The sequence below is a fragment of the Elgaria multicarinata genome, chromosome 1, assembly GCF_023053635.1.
Source record: "Elgaria multicarinata webbii isolate HBS135686 ecotype San Diego chromosome 1, rElgMul1.1.pri, whole genome shotgun sequence".
NCBI classification, from domain to species: domain Eukaryota; kingdom Metazoa; phylum Chordata; class Lepidosauria; order Squamata; family Anguidae; genus Elgaria; species Elgaria multicarinata.
In genome coordinates, this window is record NC_086171.1 from 217,822,102 (window position 1) to 217,848,359 (window position 26,258).

General features: G+C 46.9%; 1 protein-coding gene across 1 annotated transcript in view; it reads left to right on the forward strand.

The window, feature by feature from the left end:
- Nucleotides 1-18,868: 18,868 nt before the first annotated feature.
- Nucleotides 18,869-26,258, forward strand: part of TGM2 (transglutaminase 2) — a 76,263-nt gene continuing 68,873 nt past the window's right edge. Inside the window, exon 1 of the mRNA XM_063147485.1 lies at nt 18,869-19,081. Within this exon, the coding sequence (XP_063003555.1) occupies nt 19,072-19,081 (10 nt within the window). The 5' untranslated portion in view covers nt 18,869-19,071. The remainder of the gene's footprint in view (nt 19,082-26,258) is intronic.

The following is a 26,258-nucleotide window of genomic DNA, read 5'->3' on the forward strand; positions in this document are numbered from 1 at the left end:
CCGGAGAAGTCCGGACGTCTCAGGGAAAAGCAGGCCGACCGGAGCGACCGGAGTCGAGGGCCAACTCACCTGTAAAACGGAGGGGAGGCTCCCAGCCCTGCAGTTGAGTTAGGCCTTCTTTTCCCCGTCAGCCCAGTCTTCTTCCTCAGGAAACTGGAAGTCTCACGAGACTTCCGGCGAGACTTCTGGTTTCCTGCAAGACTTCCCAGCTGAGATCTTGTGAGATTTAGAGGGCACTGAAGACCTGGCTGCCTGGCTGCCCTACTGCTGTGCTGCAGCAGCTGCCATTGTGGTGGGAGCAGCAGGCAGAAGCAGCAGTGGGCGGCGCGGCGCAGCAGATGATGACCAGCAGCACCAAGAAGGCAGCTGGATGGGAGTGCAGCCATCCTCTGCCCCATCTTCAGGCACGGGCCGAGGGCGGCTCAGTTGTCCCGCTCAGGAGACTGGGGCTGGGCCAGCAGAGCAGCCATCCTGTTCCCCCCCCGCTTCGCTTGGGAGTCGGAGGTGTGTGTTTCTGGCTCTCCCTGCCTGTGGCCTCGTCATGGTTCCTATGGTGCCCTGAGGGGCTGCGATGAAGGCTGGTGAGGGTGGTGGTAGATTTTCCAGAGGTGAGTCTTATGGAGCCCCCCCTCCATAAATACCTCCTCTCAATCTAACAGTCTCCCTGAAAAGTCTTCTCTATTGCCCTCCTTTTTCTCCTTCCCCCTTTTTTTTCTCACCACCCATTTCCTGGCTGTTTCCTTCCACTATTTTCTCCTCCCCCCTTTTTTTCTCCTTCCCATTTTCTATCTGCTTCTTTCCCCCATTTTCTCCTTCCCCCCTTTTTTTCTCACCCCCATTTTCTGGCTGTTTCCTTCCCCGTTTTTCCTCACCCCCATATTCCAGGGCACATCGGAAGAAAAGTCTTAAAATTTGTACAGTAAATAAAAATAAATGTTAATTTCTGAACCATTGAATGTCTCACTTGTTCTTTATTTCAGTGATTTTAATATCAAGATATCATGTAGAACACTTTTGTGTTCATTGTAAGGTGTAGAATTAGGCATGTGACCAAGGCCACGCCCCCTTGGGGGCCGGACATGTTGAGTTTAGGCCCTACCTAAAGGTGGCCACACACCCTTGAGCACAGCCCTATTGTCCTCTTCCTCCTCCTCCTCCTCCTCCTCCTCCGGGCTGCTGCAAGGCAGAAACACCCATTAAGCAGGGGGCTCGCCTGGGTACTCCTCCTTGGGGCCTACCTCTCCCGCAGTCCACCTACTTTGCCCAGGTGGCCGAGGCTCCATCTGCCCCTTGATGGAATGTTGCAGCCATGAATGCCAAAGGCATTCTTGGCTTAGGCGTTAGCTGGCTTCGTTGTGGGGGTGGGTAGGCCAGGAGTTTCCCTTCGCCCTGCTTAGCAAGTCGGACTAACAAGTCAGACTTGCCTTCTGGCCGCAGCTGCCTCTGGACTCCCCAGCTGAAATGAGCCGCAGGTGAGCCCCCAGCCCCATTTTATACTTTGCCTGACTGGACAGGTGGTCTGTGATGTCACAAAGCCCCCCCGGGGCAGCTGTCCCTACGTCACAAAGCCCCCCCCATTCCCCCATCCCTTGAATGTGTGTGTGGGGGCTTTTGACTTCCATTTATTTATTTATTTATTTATTTATTTATTTATTTATTTATTTATTGCATTTTTATACCGCCCAATAGCCGGAGCTATATGCCTGGGCAAAGAGGAAGGTCTTGACCTGGTGCCGGAAAGATAGCAGCGTTCATAGTACTGGAAAAACTCCCCCACCCCTGTGTCTCAGTGTCTGTAGGGCTAGGACTCTTATTATGAAGTCTAAATGGTGCTGTCCATCTTGAAAAAGGCAATGGGTCATAGAATCATAGAATAGTAGAGTTGGAAGGGGCCTGTAAGGCCATCAAGTCCAACCCCTTGCTCAGTGCAGGAATCCAACCTAAATTGTATCTTTAACAGTTTTTGGGTAACAAATGGAGCTACAAGCTGTTAGGAACACCTGAACTGTAAGGAACCTCTTTGTTTCTTCCAGTTTATGAGGAGCAGGCAAAAAACAATTTTAAAAAAACAACAGAAGAAACCACCAACATTAGTAACAAAGAAAATCATTTCTGTCTCCGCTAGTCCTCCAGTGTCAAGACATAAAGCCCCCATTCCCATAAAAAGAACTGAGAAAAAGGAGGGGAGACCAAGATTCATCGAATATGCATGACATTTAATCAGACTCATTTTCTGACCTATAGCTATCACTATTAGTTTTAGGTGAGCATGTTGGGGTGGCCGCACTCCCTTGAGGGCGGCCATATTGTCCTCCTTTTTTGGTTTCCAAAATATGGTCACCCAAGCTATTGGGCGGTATAAAAATGCAAATCAGCAGCAGCAGCAGCCAAGTGTTTGTGCCACCTAGCTCTTTCATAACCAAAGGCAATCCCAGGTCAGAGTACATAAAATTTTGAAAACAATATTTAAAAAATGCATACAACCAGCCAATTACAACAAAAAAGCCACTGTAAAATACATTTTGATTGAATTACATTTCCATTTTCAACATTTCCCTTTAAGTCCTGATGGGACGCCGGAGTAGAAGACCTTTTTATTCTCTCAGTATTTTAACACTTAATTTTAACTTAAATTTAACTGTTCTAACTCTGTATTTTAATCTTATATCAATTTTGCTGCGTGGTTTTTATCCTGGTTGTGCTTTTTATACTGTATTTTGTATGCGTGCTTTTAACCTGTTGGTTGTTTTATTGTGGTTTTAATTTTTGTGAACCGCCCAGAGAGCTTCGGCTATTGGGAGGTATACAAATGTAATAAATAAATAAATAAATAAATAAATAAATAAGTAAGTAGAGGGAGCCAGAGGGCCACATGGAATCAATGGTGCGTGTGTTTTTCTGGTGCACTCCAGTGCGTCAGCCTTCTCCAGTTGGGGTATTCCTTCAAGTAAACCCTGCCACTGATTCTGGGTCATGCTGTTCTGCTCCAGTGTCCCATCAGGAGCAAGGAGGCCGGAGACAAGATGCTCTCTGCCAAATCCTGGTGGTGCTGAGTCACTCCTAAGCTAAACCAGAGAGAAGTTAGGCAGCCATCAGCGTCAACGGGCTCTTGGCCCCCTCCTGTGACCCGTGGAGGACCGCTGTGGAGAACTCAAGCAGGGCAACACAAGGAGGAAATGCCGCTGCCCTCCGGTAGCCTCATCAGGCCCTGGGGGTTCACTTTGTGTTCTCTGTGTTCTAAAACGTGACAGACGATTCTTTAACTGAATAAACAACACCCCAAAGGCCATTTGGAGCCCAAGCTCAGAGTGGATCTAGCCCTCTTTGCAGGGAGCTGCTCTGTTTTGCTCGCTTCACATTTGGCCGGTGCTGCGTGCTGGCTGAGGTCATGGAGGAAGGCCCGTCCAAGCTGGGCCTGGAGAGGAAATGCATTAGTAAGTGGAGGTCACGCTCGCCCGGCCGTTCTCCAGGCAGAGACCACAACAAGCTGGGCTGCCAGATTCTGCTAGAGCTGGCACAAACCTGGGCCAGGAGGATGCTCTTTCAACCACCTTGGGACTTTTTGTGTGGAAATTCTCCTTTTTCGTAGCTTGCATCAGGATATTTATTTATTTATTTATTTATTACATTTCTATACCGCCCAATAGCCGGAGCTCTCTGGGCGGTTCACAAAAATTAAAACCATTCAAAGTATAAAACAGCAGCATAAAACCATAATATAAAATACAATATAAAAGCTCAACCAGATAAAAACAGCAGCAATGCAAAATTACAAATTTAAAACACCAAGTTAAAATTTATTTATAGACTGTTAAAATGCTGGGAGAGTAAAAAGGTCTTCACCTGGCGTCTAAAAACATATAATGTAGGTGCCAAGCGAACCTCCTTAGGGAGCTCATTCCACAGCTGGGGTGCCACAGCAGAGAAGGCCCTCCTCCTGGTAGCCATATTAAGGTAGCGTTAATATGCCTTAAAGGCTTCATCCCACATACCCATTTCCCTTGAATTATCCCCATAGCGTAAAGCTGTTGTTGTTGTTGTTGTTAGCTAAATCACACCCCGGGCGGTGGCGATCCTAAGATCCTTTGCATACCAGGAAAGAGTTTAAGTGGGAGAAATGTGAAAAATCATTAAAAAATCAACAGATGACCCAATCCGATTCAAACTTGGTATGCTGAAAGCCCTCCTTAATATCTATTACTGTGCCAATTTTGATGTCTTTATCTTTAAAAATTACGCAGATGTAAGCATTTGTTTAATTTGTACTTTAAACATATCAAATCATCCTCCTGTGCCCCCATTGGCCGCTCAGAGAACAACTAAAGATTCGCTCCTAAAGAGCTTCATCACACCAGCGTTATACTGTGCAATCACTGCGAATTGCATGCAAAGGACTCAGAAGTTTTCCACCTTATAATCTTCTTTGATTGTGAAGCACTCCCAGGCATCCTGCCTTAATTGTGCAATAAAGCCAAAAGATTCGCTATATTTAGCCCCTACATTTTGAGCATATCTTCCGAGCCGCCACTGGGACGCAGGAGCAGGATTTTAAAGAAATGCTTACATCTGCGTAAGCTTTAAAGATAAAGGCACCAAAATTGGCACGGTAATAGATATTAGGGAGAGCTTTAAGCATACCAAATTTGAATTGGATTGGGTCATCCATTGATTTTTTATGATTTTTTTACATTTCCCCCTTCAACTCACTTCCTGGTATGCAAGGGATCGCTGTCGCCAGGTAGCAAAAACAACAACAACCGTGAAAGCTTAGCGCTACGGGGAGAATCCGAGGGAAGCAGGTAGGTGGGATGAAGTTCTAAAGCTGTTGTCATTGTTGTTGTTAGCTAAATCACACCCCAGGCAGCGACACTCCGAAGATCCTTTGCATACCAGGAAAGGGTTTAAGGGGGAGAAATGTAAAAAATCATTAAAAATCAATGGATGACCCAATCCGATTCAAATTTGGTATGCTGAAAGCTCTCCTTAATATCTATTACTGTGCTAATTTTGGTGTCTTTATCTTTAAAGCTTATGCAGATGTAAGCATTTGTTTAATTTGTACTTTAAACATATCAAATCCTCTTTTGCGCCCCCAGTGGCCCCTTGGAGAACAACTATGTATGAAGCACAATTAAAGCAGGATGCCTGGGAGTACTTCACAGTCAAAGCAGATTATAAACTTTATTTATTTATTTATTTATTTATTACATTTTTATACCGCCCAATAGCCGAAGCTCTCTGGGAGGTTCACAAAAATTAAAACCACAGTAAAACACCCAACAGTTTAAAACACAATTACGAAATACAGTATAAAAAGCGCAACCAGGATAAAACCACACAGCAAAGTTGATATAAGATTAAAATACAGAGTTAAAACAGTAAAATTTAAATTTAAGTTAAAATTAAGTGTTAAAATACTGAGTGAATAAAAAGGTCTTCAGCTGGCGACGAAAGGAGTACAGTGTAGGCGCCAGGCGGACCTCTCTGGGGAGCTCGTTCCACAACCGGGGTGCCACAGCGGAGGAACTGGAAAACTTCGGAGTCCTTTGCACGCAATTTTCAGTGATTGCACAGTATAACCCTGGTGTGATGAAGCTCTTAGCAAGAGCCTTCAAATACCAGAATTATGAATCTGATGTTTACGTTTTTAAGGGTCCTGACCAGACGTGATTCAGAAGATGTGAGGAGTGCCTCCTGACATTGCAGAGTTTTTAAACCAGCCTTCCCCAACCAGGCACTCTCCAGAAGCGTTGAGCTACATTCCCCCCAAATTTCCCAGCTCACTAAGAGATGTAGAGCCCCATCAGACGAGCATTTTATTGCATGCTCATTGCTGGGCACTCACGCATTTTCGTTGGTCCCTCTCACGACGGCGTCTGCCTCCCGGCCATTCTGGCTTTCCTCACGCCACAAAAAAACACCCAGAAAGTCCGATATATTTTCTCCACGCAAAGTAAAAGCGCCCTTCCATCAAGTGTATTGCTGCCCTCCCACTATGGCCCTGTCTACATTGCTTTTGTTGGGGGCCATCCTGCTGACAAAAGAGGAGGATGGGGCGATTCTCCTCCAGTTTGCTGAATCTGTCGGTCGAACGAACGGACTTTTGCTGCTCCAACCCCACCTTCCTTACCCGCAGAAACGGCACCCAGCAAATTAAACACTGAATCAGTAAAACCCTAGACAACAAAATCAGAGCAAAGGGGAGGGAAGATGCCCACGCCCATCACCCAACAAGGACCAATGAACTGGAGGGGGAGAGAGAAGGAGCGGGGTGGGGTGTGTGCAATAGCAGGAGAGAAAACAGCAGCAACCTGTAAGGGACCAGCACTTGCTGCGCTAATGAAACAGAGGTCAAAATTGCAGGTGCATACCAGGGGAAAAAAGTTGGTGTGATGGAGCTCGTAGTCCAAAGCATCTGGAGTGGGCCAGGTTGTTTGAAATCATGCACTAGGGTGGGTTCCAAATTTGATTGGAGCAGCGGTGTTTGGGGAGGTGTGACCCTTCTTTTGAACAAAATCTCGCCTCTCCCACCAGAGGAGAAAAGATACTGGGTTCTCACATATTTTTTCCGTAGAGAAAAAGCAGCTTGGGAAAGACAATCTTTAACTGATAAAGTTTTTGCAGAGGAAAAGGGCTAAGCCTACCTCCATATTTTGAGCCCCTTCCTTGCTCTTTGTGACTCCGGGCCTTGCTAGATGAGGCCTTAGCACGCTGTGAGGCCCGGTTTCCCTGCTGTGCGTCCAGATGATGCACAGGGGAATCCGGGGTCAGGCCACGCTGAAACCTCCCCTAACGCGCCATAAGCAATACCTGTCTTGCAGACACCCTGCCCCTTCCCATCCCTTTTTCGTGTTTTCTTAGAGCGGGGAAAGTCTAGATTATTTCCCCAAAAAACAGAATTAAAGTGCCCTTCAGCTCCTGTGTAGTGTCATCCTCTCACTATTTCCTTTGTTGGGGGGTGCTTTGAAGGGAGAGCTTGCTGACGAAAGGGGAGGGTGGGGCGGTTCTTCTCCTCCAGCACTGTGTCGAACCAACGGACTTGTGGTGAGTCAGTTAAATGGACTTTTATTGCTCCAACCTCACTCTCATTGCCCTTAGAAACGGAGCCCAGCTGATGAAACATTAAATCGGTAAATCACTAGACAACAAAGCCAGAGTGGGGGGAAGGGGGGGAGCCCACGCCCATCACAATGTTACAACCAATGAACTGGAGGAGGAAGGAGAAGGGGCGGGGTGAGGTGGTGTGGAGTGGAAGAGCAAACAAGCAAAGGGAGGTTTCAGCGGTATAGTGCAATACCACAAACCCATGGGAAAGGGGCCATTAGCTTGATGCGCTAATGAAACAGAGCTAGAAGTTGCGGAGGAAAACCGGGGGGGGGGAGTTGGTGTGATGGAGCTCTAACTGGGGTGTTTTTTTGTGACGTGAAGAAGGTTAGAAGAGGTGGGAGGCATGCGGGAGGCAGAGGGCATCGTGGGAGGGACCCACGAAAATCTGTGACTGCCCAGCAACGAGCATGCAATAAAGCACCCGTCTGATGGAGCACCGAAAGCTCTCTGTCCGTCAAGCCAGAGAGAGGGTTGGAACAGGCGCATTCATTGCAAGGCAAGGGCTGAAAAGAGAACCAGCGGGAGGGAGCAAAGGGCAGCTCAGGGTTCTTAGGAGCCGGAGAGCAGCGGAAGGAGAAGCTGGAGACAGTTTGCTTTTCTTGGAAGCCTGAAATTCCAGCATCAGACCCGTACAGTTTACACAGAGCTGCTGGGTGCAATAAAGATGGGAAACGAAAAGCCCAGAAAGGAAGTATCCCAGCGGAAGTGTCATATCATTATTTGTTGTTTATTCGTTCAGTCGCTTCCGACTCTTCGTGACTTCATGGACCAGCCCACGCCAGAGCTTTCTGTCGGCCATTGCCACCCCTAGCTCCCCCAAGGTCAAGTCTGTCACCTCCAGAATATCATCCCTCCATCTTGCCCTTGGTCGGCCCCTCTTCCTTTCGCCTTCCGCTTTCCCTAGCATCAGCCTCTTCTCCAGGGTGTCCTGTCTTCTCATTATGGGGCCAAAGCACTTCAGTTTTGCCTTTAACACCCTTCCCTCAAGTGAGCGGTCTGGCTTTATTTATACAAGGGCCCATTAACTAAAGCTATTGTCATTTGTTCATTGAGCATATCTAGATGTTGCTTTTCAACAATAAGTTAATTTACACAGGAGAAGGTGGCAATTTTAAGAAAGCTCCGTCCAGTCTCAGCTGCAGCCGCCGCCTCAGCTTCCACATGAAGATCTCCTGCCCAAAGCAAAGGAACAAACACACACACATACACAAACACACACACCCATCCTGTGCTGGATATCTCCTCAGTCCTGGCGTGCCCTTGGCGATGGAGGAAAGAGCAACCTCATCCTGCAAGAACAACGTCGGATCTGGAGCTGAGCAAATACCGGTGTCCAGGTGAGGAGGTCAGGGCTGCTCCTGGCATTGCATTGTTCTTCCCACAGGTCACTGATGTGATGGGAGTTGGAGCCTCGTAGAAGGTAAGAACTTCAGAAGAGCCCTGAGGCTGGATCAGACCAAGGGTCCATCTAGTCCAGCACTCTGTTCCCACAGGGGCCAACCAGCTGTCGACCAAGGAACCACAAGCAGGACACAGGTGCAACACCACCCTCCAACCCATGTTCCCCAGCAACTGGTATATATAGGCTTACTGCCTCTGAAACTGGAGGCAGTTGCTCTGATGGAGTTACCTTGACATGTGATATACCCTGTTTCCCCGAAAATAAGACAGTGTCTTATAGTCATTTTTGCTCCCAAAGATGTGCTAGGTCTTATTTTCAGGGGATGTCTTATTTTTCCATGAAGAAGAATACGGTACACATTTATTGTTGAACAAAAAAAAAGGTCTTATTTTCGGGGGGATGCCTTACTTTCGGGGAAACAGGGTAGCAACAACAATTTAAAAAAGCTATAAAGACTGATCTCTTCCTGCAGGCCAGCCCAGTCAAATTTTAATTTATTTATTATTTATTTATTTATTACATTTTTATACCGCCCAATAGCCGAAGCTCTCTGGGCAGTTCACAAAAATTAAAACCATCATAAAACAACCAACAAGTTAAAAATACAAATACAAAATACAATATAAAAAGCACAACCAGGATAAAACCACGCAGCAAAATTGATATAAGGTTAAAATACAGAGTTAAAACAGTATAATTTAAATTTAAGTTAAAATTAAGTGTTAAAATACTGAGAGAATAAAAAGGTCTTCAGCTGGCGACGAAAGGAGTACAGTGTAGGCGCCAGGCGGACCTCTCTGGGGAGCTCATTCCACAACCGGGGTGCCACAGCGGAGAAAGCCCTCCTCTTCCAAATATTTAAGATATTTGGCTGTTATTTTAATAATGCATTTCATACGTTTTAATGAGTTTTATGTATTTTTGTATTCAATGTTGTTCCCCGCCTCGATCCAGAGGGAGAGGCGGGTAAGAAATAATAATAATAATAATAATAATAATAATAATAATAATAATAATAATAATAGCTTTGCCTTGAGCACAGAACTCCCAAGAGGGGCTGGAATTCCTACCTATATTGACCTAGGAATGACTTGGGACGGTCAACCATGTGGTTGAAACTAGGGCTGTATTATTATTATTATTATTATTATTATTATTATTATTATTATTATTTATATAGCACCAACAATATACCTGGTGCTGTACAAAATATACAAATAAAACAGCTGTACTGAATCAGCAAGGGCTATTTCTCGGCCATTTCACCTCTCTCAAAATTGGTGGCTTTGTTTCAGTTATATATTTGGAGGCGGGGTGAGACAAAATCATTTTGTCAGGAACAGAACTGGAGCTGTTGCCATTTATTTTATCCATTTTCTGAGGTCTGCTCTTTTTTTTTTAATTTTGGGATTAAAAATGGCTGTCATTATAAAAGTTGGATTTTTCCTTTGTCACTCACTGGGTGCCACCATTGCTGTAGTGGAGAGCAATTGAATACCTGCAGTAAAAGCACAGCTTTTTTTACAGGTTGGTCAGATCATTTCTCCAGCTGCTCATTTGATTTGAGAGGTGCAGTGTTACATATCCCTTCAAAAACCTGGCAGTGATTGAAGCAGGCTTGTTAAAAAAATATTAAGTCACAGCGCGCTGTTCTGTGCAACCAAATTTTTAAACTTGAACTACTAGGAGAAATGTCTTGTACATTTGGATTTTTTAAATATAAGAATGTCTTGCCAAAAGCACAAAGATGCTTTATTTGAAAACAAACCTGTGCCATTGTGGGGATGGAAAGTGTTGGGAGAATCAAAGATTAACTGTGCAACCCTACGCATGTTTTATCAGAAGTAACGCCCAATGGAACCTTACAGTCAGATAAATCTGCTGAAGAATCAGTGAAATTATTCAGTGAAATAAAGTTGTTGGAAGAGCCATTTCACACCACCATTTCTCCTTGAATTATCATAGAATAGCAGAGTTGGAAGGTGCCTATAAGGCCATCAAGTCCAACCCCCTGCTCAATGCAGGAATCCACCCTAAAGCATCCCTGACAGATGGTTGTCCAGCTGCTTCTTCAAGGCCTCTAGAGTGGAAGAGCTCACCACTTCCTGAGTAACTGGTTCCATTGTCATACTGCTCTAACAGTCAGGAGGTTTTTCCTGATGTCCAGCCAGAATCTGGCTTCCTGTAACTTGAGCCCGTTATTCCGAGTCCTGCACTCTGGGAGGATCAAGAAGAGATCCTGGCCCTCCTTTGTGTGACAACCTTTCAAGTCTTCGAAGAGTGCTATCATGTCTCCCCTCAATCTTATCTACTCCAGGCTAAACATGCCCAGTTCTTTCACTCTCTTCATAGGGCTTTGTTTCCAGACCCCTAATCATCCTGGTTGCCCTCCTCTGAACACGCTCCAGCTTGTCTGCGTCCTTCTTGAATTGTGGAGCCCAGAACTGGACGCAATACTCAATTACTTGGCTAGTTTCACACAGGTTTGGTCAAATCAGTGTTTCTCCCAGACCTAAGCTGAAACACATTGACGTGCAGGCAGGGGACATTACCAGAGAATACTAACTGCAGGATTAACCATGGCCATAGCTAGACCTAAGGTTTATCCCTGGATCATCCAGGGGTCAAACCTGTTCATCTAGGTGACACACAGGTGATCCAGTACTCAGGCAGGGGTGAACCCGGGATGATCCTGCGATAAACCTTAGGTCTAGCTGTGGCCCATGTTTCAGTCTTGATCAATTAATCTCATGTTGATAGTCGCCAGCCTCAAGTTGGAGGCCAGAGGCCGCAGACTTTTCTAAGGCAGGGCAGTTGGAGCATGGAGGCGATTCACGCTGTGCTCCAGTCGCCCTGCAATTTTGCTAGCCACCAGGCAATTTCGCCCATCTTGCCCTGGCGCGTCAGAGCAGGAGGGAAGGAGGGCTGGAGCAATTAGAGGAAGCTGTATGCGGTAGCTGCCCTGGATGCCCCCCACCCACTTGCCCTTAGGACTGCCCCTTTTTCCCAATCTCCGTGCTCAGGTTTCTGAGCATGGAGAGGCAGCTGCTGACACAGTTCTCTCCATGCCGGTTATGAAGGGAGGGAGGCAGGGGTCCAGAGTGCGGTTTACTGGCTCGACCTCAGAGCCAGTAAATCAAATAATCCTGTGGCCCACCTTCAGACACTGTCTAGTGGCCACAGGCTTGCTCTCTGAATCCTTTTGCATGGTGTTTTACCACCCTCAGGAGGAAATTATTCGCTGATCATTACAATGCTCATAAAAGTGTCCCGTTGCAATGATACACGTGGTTATATCAAGAGGGCTTTTCTGCAGTGTCTCCATCAGTAACGGGGGTGGGGAGTGGGCGGAAGGCGGAGGCACACAAGAACAAAAGGAATTGTTGTAGATCGCAAGCTGAATAGGAGCCAACAGTGCAATATGGCTGCAAGAAATGCAGATGTTATTTTGGGCTGCATTAATTGAAGTATAGCTTCCAAATCACGTGAGGTCCTGGTTCCTCTCTATTCCGCCCTGGTTAGGCCTCATCTAGAGTATTGCGTCCAGTTCTGGGCTCCACAATTCAAGAAGGATGCAGACAAGCTGGATCGGGTTCAGTGGAGGGCAACCAGGATGATCAGGGGTCTGGAAACAAAGCCCTATGAAGAGAGACTGAAAGAACTGGGCATGTTTAGCCTGGAGAAGAGAAGATGGAGGGGAGACCTGAGAGCACGCTTCAAATACTTGAAAGGTTGCCTCACAGAGGAGGGCCAGGATCTCTTCTCGATCCTCCCAGAGTGCAGGACACGGAATAATGGGCTCAAGTTACAGGAAACCAGATTCTGGTGGACATCAGGAAAAATGTCCTGACTGTTAGAGCAGTACGACAATAGAACCAGTGACCTAGGGAGGTTGTGGGCTCTCCCACCCTAGAGGCCTTCAAGAGGCAGCTGGACAACCCTCTGTCAGGGATGCTTTAGGGTGGATTCCTGCATTGAGCAGGGGGTTGGACTCGATGGCCTTGTAGGCCCCTTCCAACGCTACTATTCTATGATTCTCTGGAGAAGCCTCCTTCCAAAGGCTGTTCAGAAAAGGAGGGTTTTAAGGAGGAATTTGAGGGAGGAAGGGCCTCACGTTGACCCCTGGGCAGCAACCAGCTGCCCACCCCCACTGACTCACTCTCCCAAGAACTGGAGGCCACTTCCCCCCACCCCCGCATCTCGGCTGCTGACTTGTGCTTGTCTGTGTGTCCTTAACTTGCGGAATGGAGGGAGCAGCGGGGGAGAGCGCTGCCTGGCGGATCCTTCCTCTCCAGACTTGTGGGGGAAGAAGAGGCTGCAGCCCGTGTCCTCAGAGGAAGTGGCGAACGTGCACAACCGTGGCCTACGTGGGAGTCTTTGAGATCATCATGGGTTGTGCTGCTGGCAGGGGCAGGGCGGGATTTTGGCCTCCTGAGGTCATTTGGGGGAACGGTCCAGGCATGAGGTGTAGAAGGGTGTCGTGGATTTTCTTTGTCAATGGCCAAACACCGACATGACTTCAGGTAGCATCCTCACAGCTAAGGGCCTTTCATTGCAAGTCAGAAATACCGTCATGACTGAGCTCCAAACAACACTGGGAGGGAGACTGAACTCCACCTTGAAGCTCTCTGGTTTTATAATGATATACAAACAGCTAACTGTTAAAACAGTACAACAATGGAACCAGTTACGTAGGGAGGTTGTGGGCTCTCCCACACTAGAGGCCTTCAAGAGGCAGCTGGACAACCCTCTGTCAGGGATAATTTAGGGTGGATTCCTGCATTGAGCAGGGGGTTGGACTCGATGGCCTTGTAGACCCCTTCCAACTCTGCTATTCTATGATTCTAAGACTGCTAACAGATCATCCCAGAAACTCTACTACAATTCCCATCTTAGAAATTCTGCTACAAGGGGGGACCGGATGGGGTCTTATCATGAGGAATGAAGGCCATGGGCAAGAGTATTATGGGAATCAGAGGACAGGGGTTGTCATACAGGCTACTTCGATTTATAGTCCTTCGATTTGTAGCACGCCATTTTATGGCAACAGAAAACTCTTGTGGCCAGACTCAGCAGGCAAGGAAGAAGCCCGTGAACTTACACGGATGCAAAGGAGAAGCAGAAACGCACGCATTAGTATTCCACGTCCCCCATCAGATTAACGAGGTCCTGGAGTGTAATTACGTGGCACATCCTGCGACCTGGAGATAAGGCACCTCTTCTCAGTTAGGTTGATTTACAGGATGGAGGGAAGAGCGGGGGGGATGGACGGAGGGCTGCTGCAGGTGGCTGCGTGGCGCTCTGCCCTTGAAGACAGCCGCAGACCTCTCCGTCCATCTTGCCAGGTGCAGCAGGCCGACCGGGACAAATGCCAGCTGAAACTCAAAGCACTCCAGGTCCGAAGTCCACGATTCAAGGGAAGGCTCTGGGAGTTGTCTTTGCTCTTCGCCTTCCAAAAGGCTCAGACAGTCCTAGCCCTAGTCTCAGACAAGGAGCTTGATAAAAGTCTCTTGCTGGACTCCCGTTTTGCTTTCCGGCTCTGTTGCATTGAACACACCAGAAGCATGTAAGAAGCCCTGATTATTATTATTTATTATTTATTATTTATTATTATTTATTATTTATTGCATTTGTATACTGCCCTATAGCTGAAGCTCTCTGGGCGGTTCACATGCATGCTATCTAGTTGTGTGCTATCTCCAGTATTCGAGGCAATAAGCATGTGTGCACCAGTTGCTGGGGAACATGGGTGGGAGGGTGCTGTTGCACCACGTCCTGCCTTGTGGGTCCCTGGCCGATGGCTGGTCAGCCACTGTGTGAACAGAGTGCTGGACTAGACGGACCCTTGGTCTGATCCAGCCTCAGGGCTCTTTTTGATGTTCTTATGGGTCAGACCAACGGCCTCTCTGGTGCAACATTGTCTTCTCTCAGTGGCCAACCAGCAAGATGCCTGAGGGAAGCCCACCAGGAGTGCAACAGCCAGCTATGCGCATGTTCTCTTCAATGAGTATTCAGTGAAGCACCCCACCTCTGATACTGGTGGGTGTATCAGTCAGTAGAATTAAGTGAGACAGACAAGAAGTCAGATAGAAGAGGAAGTCAGGGACACATAGGCCTTAGCTAGACCTACCTGATAATCTAGGATGAAGGAGGGAAGATCTTCCGTTTACACATGAGGTGCGACAACCTCAGGAAGAGAGGCGTCGCGCCCGCCATTTTTTTAATTTTTAAAGGAAAAGCAACGCACGAACGCTCATGTGCTTTAGGTAGGTCTTTTTTAAAATTTAACTTAATTTCCCCACTCCCCTGATGGGCGCAGCTCCCAGCTCTGAGCAAGGAATCGCGCAGAACTGGGTCAAACTGTGGCAACGGTTAGCCCGAGACCACGGAAAAAGCGGGCCCAAAGTGGAGGGCTCTATCCCGGGTCAAGGGAGGGATCATCCCTCCCTGATCCCGGGATCCCGTGTGTCATGTGGAGGCACAGGGATGATCCCGGGGTTTAACCCGTGATAAAGCCCCGTCTGGCTAAGGCCATAGACTTTGATTGAAGTACTACTTGCCCAATCAAGAAGTGACACAGCAGTGAGTGACTCAGCACTCTCAGGAGTCCGTCAGGGCTGGAGAGAAGAAGCTAAGTAAGAAGAGCGTGCATGTTTGTATGAAGGAATGAAAGTTTTCGTTTGATGCTACGCTGCATTCCTCATTGGCAACAAGCCCATCTTTGAAGCAGTGGGGATACTCCGCCATCTTGCACACCAGGGTGCTCCCTCCCTATGGAGGCTGCACCAGCACTTTATGAGCCCACTCAGCTTTGCGGTAATCACCCCAGGAGCTGAGGGGTCATGAATTTTCCAAGCCACACTCTCTTGTTTCCTGTTGTAATGCAAAGTCTTTTGGGTTAGCTTCCTCTTGAGTTGGCAATTGAGAGCCATTAGCTGGTGGAGGTGAGAATTGCTGGTTTGTCAATACAGATCAACCCCACTGCCTACATATCTGGATTCTCCTTGGAGGCGTGGCTATGGGGGACTGTCATGGAGGAGCTGCTGCACTTTATGATTGACCATGGCCCATTGGGTGCCCCACTCTGCTGCTGCTGCTGTCAAATCTGCTGTCTTGGCAACTTGTTTACAAACAAACATGATGGTGCTATATAAATAAATAATGATAATAATAATAATGCCTCTTCCTGTAAACTAGGGGGGCGTCTATATCCCGTTTACCCCGTCGTGGCTGTGCAGTGGTGCTGTGTTATTTATTAGGGCTGTGTTCCACTCCGTTTCGGGTCATAGAAGCTGGAGCGGAGTGGCCCGATTCGCCTCCGCCAAAGGCGGATCCGAATCAGGTCGGGGAGCTCCAAACGCAGGTAAGTGGGGGGAGGGGGGCGCACCTGTTGACACTGCTGCCACAGTCCGAGCGGCGATGGCAATGGAGCCAGGTAAGGGGGCAGGGGGGACGGGGGCTTACATGTGTCCGTCATGGTCCGGCACAGGCTTCAACTGAGGCCCAGGCCTGGGCTTCAGTTGAAGCCTGCGCCAGACCGCAACAGAGGCAGGTAAGTGGATGGCTCTGCCGCTGCAATCCATGCGGCCAGGTAAGGGGGCAGGGGGATGGGGGCTTATTCATCCCCCATTTTGTTGCCCCTTCCCCACTTACCAGCCTCCGCCGCCCACCGCGGAGGCAAGTAAGTAGGGAAAGGGGGGCAAAATCTCAATCTGCCCCTCCGGATCTCGCTCTGCAGAGCAGAGCGGGGGAGGGTCGGATCAACCCAAAGCAGTTCGGGCCCAATCCGGAAGTCCCAGATCGGGCCGTGAAGTGGTTCAGGGGGGTCCATGCACAGTCCTATTGTTTATATGATGGACTTTCCCCCCCAAAAGCTGCACTTTTTGAAAGTGTCGATTTACCATGACTTTTGTGTTGCTCCAAGGTCACCACGTTGTTTCTTCATGTGTCAGCGGTGGCCTCAGTCTGGGTTATGCGAGAGGGCATCGCTCTGGGCACATCGAGTGTGCGCGGGGACGCAAGGCAGAGGGCGGGCTGGACAAGGCGGATGTTTGCCGGGGCTGCAGCTTCATTTCTTAGGCTCCCTTGATAAAGTGTCTGAAAAGGTTAATTGCTTGCTTGAAAATATTACGTTGTGGAACTCTGTTATTGCCCAATGCCTCTCCCATTAGTAACTCCAGTTATCACAGTTTCTGTAGTCTAGAAAAAATTAAGAAAGCCGCTGTTTCCTGTTCCACTCTTTGCAATAAACAAAAACGCCCCTTTGTGTGGGGTAGCTAGAAGGCTGGGCGCTGGGAGGTCGTCCAGGAATTCTGCGTGCACACGGCCAAAGTGGAATATTGGCACGGATGAGGAGAAACACTGACTGATCTCTCTGTGTGTGTTATTCATGTACATAAGTAGGGCTGCTGACCCTGTATTTGTCCCAGTGGGGTGTGATAGGAGGCAGAATTTCAAAAGATGCAGCATTTCCTCATCAGGGCCAGGCTGGGCAAGCCAAATGGCTGCCAGTGATAGTCGGATAGCCCGCGCTCCCTCCTGGCGTCTAACATTATCGTTTCCGCCTCATGGCACCAATGCCACAGGGTTTTGAGGGAATCAGATATCAACAAGGCAACATATAGACACACACCTTCTCTGCACACCTAGTTTTAACGCACAATCGCCAGAATTTTCACTGCTACCATGATTTCAGCAGCCAGGGTGGTGGCAGGGCGAGAGACGGGGCCTGCAAAAATGGTCTGGGACGCTATGTGGGCCACCCTTGCAGTGCACCACCTGAAATGAAATCTTTTCTTTTGTCTTCTCTGAATCTCCCACCATTTTCTTTTGTAAAGGTGGTCAGGTCCGCTCCTTTGCTCCAAGGTAACCAAAATGCTTACATCTGTGTATTTTTAAAACATAAAGATATCAAACTTGGCATGGTGATAGCTCAAGGAGGGCATTAGCCATGCCACAAATTTGAATCAGATTAGTTCATCCGTTGATTTTTAAAATTTCCCCCCTTAAACCCTTTTCCTGATAGTCCACAAGTGCGAAGGATCAGTTTTCCTTTCCTTTGCTCATGCGAAGCTGTGCATCTCCAAGTTCATAAAATAGAGATCTGCGGGTTCCCTTACCCAAGAGTAAATCCCATTGATTTTAATTGCATTTACATCCAAGTCATACTAAAATCCCATGCATGCTTACTTTTGAGTAAACCCCAATGAACAGAGAGAGACTTACTTCTGAGCAAACAGAAGTAAGACCTCAGAAGTAAGCATGGGGTTGCAGAGCACTTCTTTCCAGTTTGCTGTTTTAGACTTTTTTTAAAAAAAAGAAGCTTCTGAGTGAGCACAATATCAGTTCTATATTAATATTATTATTATTATTATTATTATTATTATTATTATTATTATTATATTTATTTATTTGTATCCTGCCTTTTGCCCAATACTGGGCCTCAAGGCAGCCTTACAAAGTTTAAAATATACATGGGGTGGGGGGAACAAAACCATAAACATTTAAAATACACAACAAAATTATCAGTCATTAACATAGATGGAGGGCCAGATTATTCTCCAAAGGCCTGCCGGAACAATCAAGTTTTCGCCTGCTTCCGAAAGCCCATCAAGGAGGGAGCCAGCCTAGCTTCCCCGGGAAGAGAGTTCCAGAGCACCGGAGCAGCCACCGAGAAGGCCCTCTCCCATGTTGCCACCAAGCATGCCTGTGAAGAAGGTGGGACTGAAAGAAGGGCCTCTCCAGAAGATCTCAAAGCACGGGCAGGCTCATAAGGGAGGATACGTTCTTTCAAATAACCTGGACCCGAACCATATAGAGCTTTATAGGTCATAACCAGCACTTTGAATTGTGCCCGGAAACAGACTGGAAGCCAGTGGAGCTGTTTTAACAGGGGAGTTGTCTGCTCCCTGTAACCAGCCCAGGTCAACAATCTGGCTGCAGCTCTTTGAACCAGCTGGAGTTTCCGAACACTCTTCAAAGGCAGCCCCAGTAGAGCGCATTACAGTAATCCAGTTCTATAGGTGTTTACTCAGAAGCAAGTCACTGATCATTCACCAGAGAAGAGTGAGATTTTAAAAGCTGGAGCTGCTTCTGCCTCCACAGAAATCCAGAAGGCCTTCCTCAAAGCGTCCCAGTTTGCTGCGTGGGCATCAGCAGTGCCATTCCTGGGCCCACGGGAGAGATTCTGCCCAAATGAGCCAGCTAGAGGGGACTCTTTCTCCAACCAGAAAAGTCCCCTCTCAAACAGCAGCGTATCTCCATGTCACCGCTGACTTTGTAATCAACAACCGTTTCCTGCAGCTAATTCATTTTCAATGTTAAAAGAAGTGCAGACTTATTTTTTTCCTGGAAATAGCTTTTTTTTTTTTTCTTTTTCCTTTTTTCTTTATTTGGTCTCACTTTCGGTCTGACGGCCTGATATCCACCCAGCTGAAGGGGTGTGTGCTCTGGATGACTATATAAATGGACACAAGAGTTGGGAGGTGCGCTGGCAACAGATCTGGGAGCAACAGAAGGCAAATCCAGGGCAGAGAATTTAAAGGACCCTTGTGCTGAGCAACATGGCAGAAGGTAAAACTAAAGCAAGAAAGAAAAACCTGTGCAGACTAACGACACGGCTTCTGGCTTCTGCTTGCTGCTCTTCAGTTTCTCTGAACGCTTTTGCCTAATTGTAACATGAGCATTGCAAAGGGATCCCCGCACTCCTTGTGCGTGCGTGCATGTAAGGGTGTGCATTCATGTTTCTAATTCCACATCAAACTCAGGAGAGTGGCGAGCACGTTACGTTTACTCACTCGCTCTATAAATGGCAGAGTTCCTTTAAAACCGCCTTATAAAAATAATCTGCCGTTATTTTACTTGTTTAATCTAAGCTATCCAATAAGTTGTATTTAAAGTACTGTAAAAAAAAGAAAGAAGCAAAAGCAGAAAGTAGAAACTCTTGATTTAAAAGCAGGATGAAACAAGCTCAAAAACACCGAAACGATTTGTGGGGGGAAAGGAAGCCTTATTGGTCGGTGTTCTCTGTAGCAAAACTGCCTCTGTTGATGTGTGCTTTTAAGGACAAAAATAAACTAAACTAACAACAATGCAAGAAAGACAGAAGGAAACTTTGAACTTTGAACATGGAACATAATCGCACAGGGCTGTGCAGGCAGCTATTAAATATGTATTTATTTCAGAGTTCCTGCATGTCCTGGATATATAAGGGCATAATCCATAGAGAAGTTCTCCTACAAAAGTCCCACAGATAGAAAATTCCTGTTTGAGCTGCATCTTTTCTGTACGTGCTTCTGCATTGGCCAAGAAAATACAATAAATGCTCTCTCACACACATACACTCTTTCGCTTTCTAGCCTTGGGTTTCTTTTAAAAACTCATAATCTCTTCTGTGGAGTCAGAGTCTGTGTCACACAATGCAAAGAGGTGCTTTAATCAGGGGAATTTTTAACAATTCCTTTGGGTAGATCCTTCTTTCCTAAGTTTATTAGTGCAAACTGTCCTGAATGAATATTAACATATGCCTTTCATCTGTTCCAGCACTCTTTTCTGAACCGCCCAGAGAGCTTCAGCTATCGGGCGGTATAAAAATGTAATAAATAAATACAACCTTAATTCCTAATTCGCTGTTTTTAATTTATATTTAGGCTGCCTTTAATGGTTCTATCAGGGACTGTTCTAGAGACTGAAATCTCTCACTCCTGGCTGTCACTTTTGCTTAAAAATGCAATCTCTTCACTTTGTTCAGACCAGTTTTATTTTCATTTGAGGTCTCCTGAAAACCATTCAGTGTAGTGAAGGTCAGCTTTGCAAAAGCACAGCTTGCTACATCAAAGCAAAAACCACTTCAGCTTTTCTGCAGGCAAACACAAACAGGTCTTGCAAAACCTGAGCTCCTCGCTTATATGCCTTATATGCAACTTCAGTTCAGACGTGCTAAAAGTGAGTTCCTGGATAGCTCTGATGTAAAGTCTTGCAAAGCAGATTTTAAAGACCTTTGTTCCTTTCCCAGCGAAAAATTAGGCAGAGCCTTTGGGAAGTAGGGAGAGATGAATCACAATAAAAGTTCATACATTATGAACACATTGTAGAGAGTAATGTGTCACACCAGAATCTGGGCATCACCCAATGAAGCTATTTGGCAGTGCTTCAGGACTAACCAAAGGAAGTATTTTATACAATGCCCATTTGCTTTATGGTTTTGAGGTTCACTACTACAAGATGTAGCAATAGCCACTAGCTTAGATGACTAAAAAAAAAAAGGATTGGACACTTGAATGATAGCAACAATAGACTTCTGATTAGCAGGTAGCGAAAGCAAATAGCAACTGGGAATGGTACTCATATGAGAATAGAATCATAGAATAGTAGAACAGTGGAGTTGAAAGGGCTCTATAAGGCTATCTAGTCCAACCCCTTGCTCAATGCAGTGGTGTGCTGTTCTTGAAAAACAGAATGTTGAATGGGATGGCCTTGAGGTGTACAAAATTAAGCATGATGTGGAGAACGTGGATGGGGAAACATTTTTCTTTTGTGCTACTACAACCTGGGGTCATCTCATGAAGCTGATGGGTGGGAGATTCAAGACGAATAAAGGGAAGTACTTGTTCACACAGCGCAGATTTAAACTATGACATTCAGTACCACAAGATGTGGTGAAGATTACCAATTTGGATGGCTTTAAAAGGGGGTTGGATAAGAAGGCTATTGATGGCTACTAGCCCTGATGGTTGTGTGCTACCTCCAGTATCAGAGGCAGTAAGCCTACATACACCAGTTGCTGGGGAACATGGGTGGGAGGGTGCTGTTGCACTACCCAGGAGCTTTGGCTATTGGGCGGTATATGCAATAAATAAATAAATAAATAAATAAATGTCCTGCTCATGGGTTTCCCGTGGGCAGCTGGGCAGCCATTGTGTGAACAGAATGCAGGATGAGATGGACTGTTTGGGGGTGCCTACTCCCACACAGATTCTGTTGCACCTCACCAATTTCCTTCCACAACGGGCACCAACCACTTGTGGAACAGAGATTTAGTGCTTCTGGGGCAACCAGAAATTTTATTGATTGATTGATTGATTGATTGATTGCATTTATATACCACCCCATAGCTGAAGCTCTCTGGGCGGTTTACAGAAGCTAAAAACAGTAAACATTAAAAACAAATACACAAAGCTTAAAAACATAAAAAGCATAAAAACAACAGTATCCTTATAAAAACAGAAATGAGTGCAAATGCTTATTTCTGGAACAAAGCAGGTTGGTGAAACTACAGCATATGGTGCCCCATATCCCAACCCAGACAGCCGACCCAGAAGGATACTCTGATGGTATTGAAAACTGCTGAGAATTCCAAGAGAACCAACAAGGTCATAGAATCATAGAATAGCAGAGTTGGAAGGGGCCTAAAAGGCCATCGAGTCCAACCCCCTGCTCAATGCAGGAATCCACCCTAAAGCATCCCTGGCAGATGGTTGTCCAGCTGCCTCTTGAAGGCCTCTAGTGTGGGAGAGCCCACAACCTCCCTAGGTAACTGATCCCATTGTCGCACTGCTCTAACAGTCAGGAAGTTTTTCCTGATGTCCAGCCGGAATCTGGCTTCCTTTAACTTGAGCCCGTTATTCCGTGTCCTGCACTCTGGGAGGACCGAGAAGAGATCCCGGCCCTCCTCTGTGTGACAACCTTTCAAGTATTTGAAGAGTGCTCTCATGTCTCCCCTCCATCTTCTCTTCTCAACCTGCCCATACTTCCTCTATCCTTCAACTGGCACAGATTATCCTATAGGGCAACCAAGGTAGATTCCATTCCAAATCCAGGCCTCCAACTGGACTGAAATGGATCTAGAAAATCAGTTTCATCCTGGAGCGGCTGGAATTAATCAGCAACTGCTCATTTGGGCACGTTGTCCATGAAAGGTGTGTTGGCAACTGGCCTATAGTTGTTTTCATCTTCTGGGTTCAGGCTGGGTTTATGAACACATGGCCTTACTGCCTCGTTTTAAGTGGCTGGTAGCACCCATCTTTCAAAGAGGAATTTGCAACCTCCTGGTCCCAGCCAGACATCTCCTACCTACCGGATTTAATAAGCCAAGAGGGGCAACCATGCAAGTTTTAGTGATGGCCACCAATTTGGATGGTTCCAAAATGGCATTAGACGAAGGCATAGAGACATATGCCAAGTTGGATCCAGAGGAAGGGACTTTCCGTGAGAAGAGGGGCTCCGCTCGCGAAACTTTCTCCGACCAATTTTGGGGGATTCCCCTTTTTGCCCCACGCACAATGTCTTACCCCATTCAGCAGGGGCTCCTTACTGTCTGTGTGGCATCTTCAGGAGAGTGGAGGAGTTGCTGTGGGAAGGAGGTGTGTGTGTGTGTGTGAGGAAATGCACTTCCACCGGGCACTTGAACCAGTGCGTATCTGGCAGCTCGCTGGTCACTGTGCGAACGGAATGCTGGACTAAATCGACCCATGGTCTGATCCAGCGTGGTTCTTCTTATGTTCTATGGAACTTGGACCTTAGCTAGACCTACCTGAAAGTTCGGGGTGGAGGACTTCTCGATCCTCCCAGAGTGCAGGACACGGAATAACGGGCTCAAGTTAAAAGGAAGCCGGATCCCTCCTCCATTTACACGTAAGGCGCGACGACCTCAGGAAAAGAGGCATCACGCCCGCCATTTTTTTTAAAGGAGATGGAGCTCACGAATGGTCGTGTGCAAAGGTAAGGGTTTTTTTAAAAAAAATTAACTACTTTCTCCACTCCCCCCCACCCTACCCCCGATGGGCGCAGTGCTCTTGTGGAGCGCTGCGCCCCATGCGCGGCTCCTGGCTCTGTGTGAGTAATCATGTGGAGCTGGGTAAACCCACGGAAAGGGGCCACAGGCTCCGCAGTCTCGGGCTCAGCCTGAGACCATGGGAAAAGTGGGCCCAAAGGGGAGGGCTGTATCCCTGGTCAAGGGAGGGATGATCCCTCCCTGATCCCGGGATCTCCTGTGCGTCATCTGGAGGCACAGGGACGATCCTGGGGTTGGCCCCGGGATAAAGCCTGGTCTAGCTAAGGCCTTGGTCTACTCTTGGATCAGAATTTTCAATAGAGCAGAATAATAATACAGTTTTACACCTAGGTGCTTTGAGCTGACCCCGTCTGCTCTGCTCCTCAGGTAGAGGCAAAAGAATTTCATCTTTATTATCGTTCAACTCTGCCATGTTTTCCATACCTCTGAATTCTGGTTTAACTAGGAGAACTTCTAAAAATATATCTGGAATATATATATATATATATATGGAGAGTTGGATGTAGCTTACAGTTCCTTTGGTTCATGTGTGTCTCTGCCTGCTCCCCTCCCCGTTACTGATGGAGACACTGCAGAAAAGCCATCTTGACATGAATATATATATTTGCAACAGGACTCTTTTTATGAGGCATTTTGCTGATGAGTTCAAATTTTCTCCCGAGGGCTGGTGAAACACCATGCAAACGAATCCCGTTGCAACTGAAACATGTACCATTATGCTAAGTTCCCTTTCCTGCTGCCTTTCTTCATTGCAGATGTGTGTGCAGAATGCTCTATACAAAATTCAGGAATAAAAGCAAACAGAACTCCTAAATACATCGGCTGCAAAATCTGGAGAGAAATGTGGATGATGAGAGTAATTTTGGAAGCATCCCTCCTGTCGGCTCTCGGGGCGGGAGCCGTTGGTCTCTTCCCCTGCGTGAAATAACGGCACTTCGGTTTACAGCTGCCGGTTGTTTCAAAGTACACTAGACACACACAGGGCTGCCAAATTGTCCACTGCACAAGAACAATGGTGGATGTGATTCCTCAGGTTGTGGGCCCCTCCCTTGGCACGAGTCTGACTTCCGCCCTTGTGTGTGCCTTGGGTATTCATAGACAAGAGTGCCTCTACTCACATGGCTCATCTGCCCTTTTGCCAACGGTTCACTATCTCCAAGTTGTCAACAGAGAGGAAATAGTAAAACCGCTAACAGTTGCCTCATCAGCCTGAGGCCCACTTGACAGTCAGAAGTTCAAGAGTGTTGCTGGCGTAGAAGGAAAAGCCTTTAGGATTGTGTTTGGTGGGAATGCAAGAAAGGACCTTGCAGTCAGACTTCAGAATCCCTTTCTTTGATGACGTTCCCCAGGGGTGGAGGACAAAAACTTCTGTTTTTTTGGCTGGCTTTTTGGCCTTTCAGTTGACAAATTTTAATCTTCGCTACCTATCAGCTACAGTTGCTGTGTTGCCTACGGTGACCATATGGAAAGGAGAACAGGACTCCTGTATCTTTAACAGTTGCATAGAAAAGGGAATTTCAGCAGGGGTCATTTGTATATATGGAGAACATGGTGAAATTCCCTCTTCATCACAACAGTTAAAGCTGCAGGAGCTATACTAGAGTGACCAGATTTAAAAGAGGGCAGGGCACCTGCAGCTTTAACTGTTGTGATGAAGAGGGAATTTCACCATGTTCTCCATATATACAAATTACACCTGCTGAAATTTCCTTTTCAATACAACTGTTAGAGATACAGGAGCCCAGTTTTCTTTTTCATATGGTCACCCTACTGTTGCCCAGTTGGCTGCTTTTTACCAGGGTTCTCGCCATGCCCCCTGGTGCACATTTGCACCATGAACAGGCCTGGGTTCTGGAAGAGAAGCCACAGCGCTGCTTTCTGCATTGGCTGGGAGATGATTTCTTCTCCTGAGTTTGTAGCTGTCATGGCATGGTGGTTGCTGCAAAGAGGCTGAGAGACAAATAAATGAGGGAGAGGGGAGGATGACGAGGAGAGGTCTGCCTACAAATGGCTCGTTCCCAGACCTTAAGGTCCTCTTCAGAGGCCATGCTCTGCGGCCACAGCTAGACCGAAGGTTTATCCTGGGATCACCCAGGGTTCGCTCCTGCCTGAGCACTGGATCCCCTGTGTGTCACCTAGATGAACAGGTTTGACCCCTGGACGATCCAGGGATAAACCTTAGGTCTAGCTATGTGTGTCTCCACCAAGTGAAGTGAGGCTGAAGACTTCTAGAGACATGGGGGCACCCAGCAGAGGACTAGCTTCTCAAGAGAGGCTCACCTGGCGCCTTCCTTATCATCTTTCTTGTGCCAGGTAAAGACCCCTTCTATTTTTGCATTACATTTTTATACTGCCCAGTAGCTGAGGCTCACAATTAAAAACAGTGAACTGCCCAGTAGCTGAGGCAGTTCACAATTAAAACCATAAAATACCACATGTAAAGCTTTAAAAGTTTCAAAATACCGTGTATAACCAAAAATAAACCCAGCAGCAGTTACAGCCCAGTGAAAGCCTATGTGGAAAGATGTGTTTTTCGGGAGGCGTTTTAAGGGATGGTCCATTTTCCGCCTCCCGAAGTGCATGAGGGAGGGGCTTTCCAGGGGGTTGGGGGCCACCACAGAGAAGGTCTTATAAACAGCAGGCATTTAAAACAAAGTCTTGGCTCTCTGCGTGAGTTGGGTTTGATCATTATTTGAGCTCCTACCTTGTTTTATTTTTTTCCACCAGAGAGGAAAGTACTTTGTTGAATTTTATGTTTTGAGATATTAATTAAAATTTTAATGTTGTTGTTGTTTTGCTTTAAAACCACCCTGCGAAAAGGCGTTGATGGGCAGCTATATAAAAGTGATGAAGGCTGATGTTGATGATGAGGTCTATATGGAACGTCCAGAATGAGGGGCAGCGAGGCCTCTCGGAATAATAGTTGGGGGGGGGTGCAACAGTCCTCGTGTCTTGCTT